We start from the raw sequence: 6,681 nt of genomic DNA, 5'->3' as shown, positions 1-6,681 counted from the left end.
TCTGTGGTGTTCTTCGTTATGACGAAAAGCTTATCTGGTGGCTTTTCAGGTTGCGGGGAGTGAAATGCTCCATATGGAGTAGCTACAATTGCAGTCGCGCCAAATCAACGGTATCGAGTGGAGAGTCTCAGTAAGAGGTCTTGCGGCACCGGCTCTTGCTTAAATACTGAGTGTCTATGACGATCGATACGACAACGCGAGTTAGTGGCGCCTTTGAATAACCAATGGCCAGCATGTTTCCTCGGCGGTCGGTCGTATAGACCAGAAGGAGCTAGCTCACCCACAAAATTGCCACCTCTTCATATAAATGTGGCGACAAAAACAACCACCCCGGCACGGTATGACGATGACCATCAAGCTGGCCGAAACTTTGAGCTCCAATCTGTACGGTGTTCTTCGTTATGACGAAAAGCTTATCTAGGAGCTACTGGGCGCGACTGAGTGTCTATGACGCTCCGTACGACAACGCGCCTTTATATAACCAATGGCCAGCATGTTCCCGCGGTGATCGGTCACATAGGCCTGAACGAGCTTGCACAGCTATAAGAGCTTGACGAGGATCGCGACTTTCATAATCAAATAGGGCCACAACAACTACTTGTACAACTTCCAAACAACTTTCCACATCTATATCTAATATGGAAGGAACTCATCTAGCTGGAACATACATTTGTTTTCAATGCGAGCAATTATTTTGAATGTTTGAAGTACAATTTTATGAGACACAGTAAGGATATTTCAAGAAATTTGTTTCACTTACCCCTTAGTTTCGATAATTCACTTGTATCGTTGAACACATTAATAATTTTCCTATCGAAGGAATTGTAATTACCACTTTTTCCCGATGCATTGTAATATTGAGCACTAAATGATTTTCTTATCGTATGAATCTTAATAAACACTTTTTCCCGACGCATTGGAATTCACTTGTAACCGTATTCTTAACATTCAAGCAATAGTTTTCAAGTCACTGCTGCAACCCAGCTGCTTACCACTACAGTTTAAAAATCACTGCAAAGACTTTGTAACTACTCTAAGCTTTTGTATGGGTCTCTCAGCCAATAACAAAATCAGCTGTGAAATTGCAATAAATTTTCGTTTGGCCAAAAAGGCGGATTTTTGTTTATTCCGAACAAAAAAAGAAAGAAAATTAAACAAACAAAGGCGAGCCGAGGAACTAAGGGCTTTTGTTAATATCAAGGTCTATTAATACTTCCCTATGAGCTTGAAATTCAAAACAAAGTATAGCGTTCCTGGAACATCATGAAAATACTTTGCGAAACACAAGTCCAAAATCGACTTACCCAGTCTAACAAAACGCCACGAATGGTCAAAGCCACCTTGGCGGTGGGTTTTAATACATCCGCCAAGGATAATACAGGACAATGTAGTAAAGAGCTTGAAATTATATTATTTACACCACAGGAAAAGATGGGAACGCGTTACAAAGTCAAGAATAACATAGAAAAGATGTTCACCAAATTCCTGAAGGATGGCAAGGCAACAATAAGTTTTAAACAGCCCGCTGAAAATCTTATGATCAAATGTGATCCCATACAGTTAAAGGGTTTTCTGCAGACTCTCAAGCTGGGCCTAGAGGGTAAGGATTCCCTGAATTTGCGCATGAATATTGCCGCCGCAACGCCAATACCGCAAAAGTCACAGCCACAGACAAAAATGAATATTACCAGCCGTGGAGATTATCCAACCAAGGGATTTCCAAGAACACTGAAATCGCTGACCATTACAGGCATTAAGTTATGCAAAGTCACATTTGAAATTTGTTCTTTGAGGAATTTGACGTCATTGAATTTAAGCTACAACACAATTGAGAAGGTGAGTATTGAAGTTTTTGCTTAGCTATCTTACTATGGCCTGCTAATAAAGGAGGCCACCGTAGAGCAGATGGTAGCATTTCCGCGCATGATGCTGTACGCCTGGGTACGAATTCTGGCGAGAACATCAGAAAAATGAGGTGAATACTGAGCTGATTATGGTGGTCGATGGAGAAATTATTCCGACCACCAAGTGTCCCAAAAATACTTGGCGTCACATTTGACAGCTCTTACAGATTCTCCCCACATGCCACAGCAATTTACGATAAAGTAAAAAGTAGAAACAAGGTCCTCAAGTCACTTGCTGGCAGCACTTGGGGTGCAGACAAAGAAACCTTGTTGACCACGTACAAAGTAATTGGCCGGTCTGTGGTAAGTTATGCAGCGCCAGTGTGGTCTCATCAACTTTGTGACACGCAGTGGAGTAATATTCAGATCTGTCAGAATGCCGCCCTCCGAACTGCAACGGGCTGTCTCCTCAGTTCTCATGTGGACCAACTCCATCAGGAGACAAACATCCTACCAGTGCGAAGACATAAATACATGCTGTCTAAGCAATACCTTTTGGGTTGTTATCGCAGAGACCATCCAAATCATCATCTTGTGGTTAGATATCCACCGCCCAGAAGCCTTAAAGTAGATCTACATGATCTAGGGCGTAAGGTTCAGCGCTACAAGAGAGAACCTCTAAATCAAACGGCATATCAAGCAGTTCTAGATAATATTCGTGCAGACACGGTAGCAGATGCGGTAAATGGCTACCGGGTGAATGTACTCCTTGGAGGACGACCGCCTCCCATTGCACCTGAAAAAATTGACCTCCCCCGGCAAAACAAAGTAGTTCTGGTTCAATTACGTTCTGGCAGATCCAGCCGCCTCAACTCCTACTAGGAGCTAGGATTGATGCCGACGTGCAAGATGTATGTCCCGATTGTAACCAGGGACCGCACGATACACGTCACCTGTTTAACTGCTCGGCCAGATCCACTCCACTCAGACCCAGATCCCTATGCACGCGCCCCACCTTAGTCGCAGTGTTCCTGGGTCTTGACACTCAACAAAATCAAGCAGACGAAAGATAGAACACAATAAACTGCTACAACAACAACAACATACCTGTGAACGGTAGCCCTCAGCAGAGCTTCTTGTAATGACAATGAACGGCACACAAATCCAAAACTGAGAGCTACCAAACGGGTTGGTGCTCATAGTCATCCCGTGCGGGGTATGACTATGGGCAGTGCTACACATCTTCCCACTGCGGCACGTCGTTTGGACTCGGCCAAAAAAAGGAGGCAACTTTTCTTTGAGTTTAGACTTGAATCGGACAGCACTCATTGTTATGTGAAAAGTTTGGCCCTGTTCTTAATGGAATGTTCATGGGCAGACCAGTCTCTCACTGAGACCCTCCACTCGATAGTGCTGATTGTCGGCTGCCGTTGCAGCTACTCCATATCTAGCATCCCACTATCCGAAACCTTTGGATGGTAGATCTCAACAGAGCTTCTCGCAATGACGTTGAAAACCACGCAAATCGGATCTGAGAGCTCCAACCCGTGTGGTGTCATCCCATGCAGGGTATGGCAGCCATTTAAATACTTTTTCCCAAAGATGTGTCGCACTGTGGCACGCCGTTCGGACTCGACCAAAAAAGGAGGTTCCTTATCTTTGAGCTTAGACTTGAATCGGACAACACTCATTGATATGTGAAAAGTTTGGCCCTGTTCCTTAATGGAATCTTCATGGCCAGGCCAGTCTCTCACTGAGACCCTCCACTCGATAGTGCTGAATGTCCGCGGCTGCCGTTGAAGCTACTCCATATGGAGCATCGGAAACCTGTGGGCGAGCCGGTTGCACTCAGCTGAGCTTCTTGTAATGACGTTGAACACCACGCAAATCGGAAGTGAGAGCTCCAACCCGTGTGGTGTCATCCCATGCCGGGTATGGCAGCCATGTAAAAACTTCTCCCTGAAGATGTATCGCTCTGCGGCACGCCTTTCTTACTCGGCTATAAAAAGCAGGCCCCCAGGAAGTTTATTGATAAACTTAGACTTGAATCGGTTAGCATTTATAGGTGTGTGAGAAGTTTGCTCCTGTTCCTTAATGGAATGTTCATGGTTCAAACTTGCATTTGCCTGCTAAACATTTGGCTCACTTATGCAGAATTGGTGAGGCAAGTTACAGTGTGTGTAGGGCATGTAGTTGGCGAGAAATTGCAGCATATCCTATTCTAATGCCTGGCTTTCGCGGCTTTCAGACTAACCTCACCTAAATCATAAACACCAAACAATTTGTGATCTGTTTCCAAAACCCCATTCAATCCACCTTCTCTTACTTTCAGATTCCAAACGAACTGGGTCGTTTAACGCTGACAGAATTAAATCTGAATAACAACAACTTGGGAGAACATAATGCTTGGCAATGGCTAAAGGGTAAAAATTTGCAGAATTCCCTTAAGGAGCTCGATATGTCGGCTAACAAAATCGAATACTTTCCACCAATGCTAATTAAATATGAGAAACTAGTCACCTTAAAGCTTAACAATAACCTCTTAAAGCGTATACCGTTTGGTGTTAGGCGCATGCTAAACTTGCGTTTTATACATTTGTCCACAAATAAATTGGAATCACTGCCAGCTGCCTTTAATAACCTACGTCTCGATATGTTAGATGTTTGGGGCAATAATTTTCAGCCACAAAAAGAGTATGATTTAACGAATGCAGGAAATACCACAAGTTCTACCACCACCACATCAGCGATACAGAATTTACACAGAGTAAATCCTTTGTGGTTGTTAACGGCTCGTTCCGTTTCTCAACATAAATTGCCTTATTCTGCAGCCACTTTACCTTGGATCCTAGTAGATATACTAACAGAAGCTCCCAAATGTGCCTGTGGCAAATTGTGTTTTGGCGATGCGATACTGGAGAAAGCAGCATTGGCCACATTTGAAAATGTTAAGAATTTAGTATTTAGTCGAGATCGTTTAATCTATGCTGATATTGTTCTGTGTGGAGCACAATGTGGTGGCCGCAAACAAATTTTGGCCACATAGTTTTGGGCTCTTGATATGGCATCGTCATAGCCATGCATTTCATTAATTTAGTTTTATTTTTTCATCCTCATCATTACTACTTTGTTTCGTTTACCATTGAATTTGTTTCTTTTGTATAACAAGTCTTTTAAAACATTTTATAAATGTAAAATTAGAATTGAATACATAATTTATATAAAAAAAAAATAGATGACTTGATGTTTCTTTAAGTGTCGTTGTTGTTGTAGCATCTTTATCTTGGCGATGAAGAACTTCATCGGATTAAAACCGTATGAACAGCCCAACAACAAGCTCGGAACGGGATAAATATGAGCACCACAGAGGCAGGAACTTTGGGCTGCAATCTATGTGGTACTCACGCTGTGACGAGAAGCTAAGCTGCGAACTGCATGACACGTCCACAGGTTGCGGATAGTGGAATATTCTATAAGGAGTAGCGGATTCTCAAAAACAAGCCAAGCGGCACCGACTCTTGCATAATAAGGACCTATGATGCTCGATATATCAAGGCTAATTATTAGCGCTTTAAAAAACCAATGGCTATCATCTTCCCGCGGCGATCGGTCCTTTGGACCGGAACGAGCTTGTTCTCCTACAGGAACTTGACGAGGATCGCTACCTCCACATATAGACATGTGGCTACAACATCAACCAGCTGCCATGGAATGGCATTTAGAACCTTTCTGTTGTAGCAGTGTGTTGTACACTGAGACCTACGAACAACCCTTGCCGATAAAGAAAATCGACGGGTCAATTCGGTACTCTCAAACGGCTGCCATGCGATTGTTAGAACATAGTGGTAAACAGTGCCTTTGATAATTTCCCTTGCTCATTCTATGGCGCTTGAACTTTTTATACCCTCTACAAAAGGATGAGGGTATACTAACTTCCCTATCCTTATTGTAACACCTCGAAATATTGATTTAAGTCAATCTAGCCATGTCCGTCAGTCTGTCTGTGGAAAGCACACTCATTTTCGAATGAGTAAAGCTAGGCGCTTGAAATTTTGCACAAATACTGCCTATTGGTGTAGGTTGGTTGGGAATATAAATGGGCCATATCGGTTCATATTTAGATATAGCCCCCATATAAACCAATCTCCCGATTTTACTTCTTGAGCCACTAGAAAACGCAATTCTTATCCGATTATAATGAAATTTTGCAGAATGGCTTGTCCAATGACCCCCAACTTACGTGCCATGTACGGCTTAAAACCTGATATAGCCCCCATATAAACCTACCTCTCGATTTGACTTCTTGAGCCTCTAGAGGTCGCAATTCCTATTGGATTTGGCTTAAATTTTGTACTATAACGTCGTCCATGACATTTAATGGATGTACCAAGTATGGTTCAAATCGGCCCAAAACATGATATGCAGAATGGCTTCTCCAATGAACCCCAACTTACGTGCCAGGTATGGTTTAAAACGGCTTAAAACCTGATATAGCTCCCATATAAACCGATCTCCCGATTTTACTGCTTGAGCCTCTACAGGTCGCAATTCCTTTTGGATTTGGCTTAAATTTTGTACTATGACGTCTTCCACGACATTTAATGGATGTACCAAGTATGGTTCAAATCGGCCCAAAACCTGATATAGCTCCCATATAAACCGATCTCCCGATTTCACTGCTTGAGCCTCTAGAGGGCGTAATTATTATCCGATTTAGCTGTCATTTTGCACAGTGACTTCTTCTATGCCCTCTAATATATGTGCCGAATATGATCTGAATCGGTCCATAATCTGATATACATCCCATGCAAATCGATCTCCCCATTTTACATTTTAA

The 6,681-nt window shown here is 42.8% G+C and overlaps 1 protein-coding gene across 1 annotated transcript; it reads left to right on the top strand.

The window, feature by feature from the left end:
- Nucleotides 1–1,065: 1,065 nt before the first annotated feature.
- On the top strand, nt 1,066–5,004 carry LOC106081209 (leucine-rich repeat protein 1). The gene is made up of 2 exons (XM_013243017.2): nt 1,066–1,836; nt 4,177–5,004. The coding sequence occupies exons 1-2, from the start codon at nt 1,264–1,266 to the stop codon at nt 4,888–4,890; spliced, it is 1,287 nt and encodes a 428-aa protein (XP_013098471.2). The 5' UTR covers nt 1,066–1,263; the 3' UTR covers nt 4,891–5,004.
- Nucleotides 5,005–6,681: the final 1,677 nt, after the last annotated feature.

This window comes from Stomoxys calcitrans, chromosome 3, assembly GCF_963082655.1.
Source record: "Stomoxys calcitrans chromosome 3, idStoCalc2.1, whole genome shotgun sequence".
NCBI classification, from domain to species: Eukaryota; Metazoa; Arthropoda; class Insecta; order Diptera; family Muscidae; genus Stomoxys; species Stomoxys calcitrans.
The sequence above is the reverse complement of the archived record's forward strand: the minus strand, read 5'-3'. Positions and strand labels throughout refer to the sequence as shown.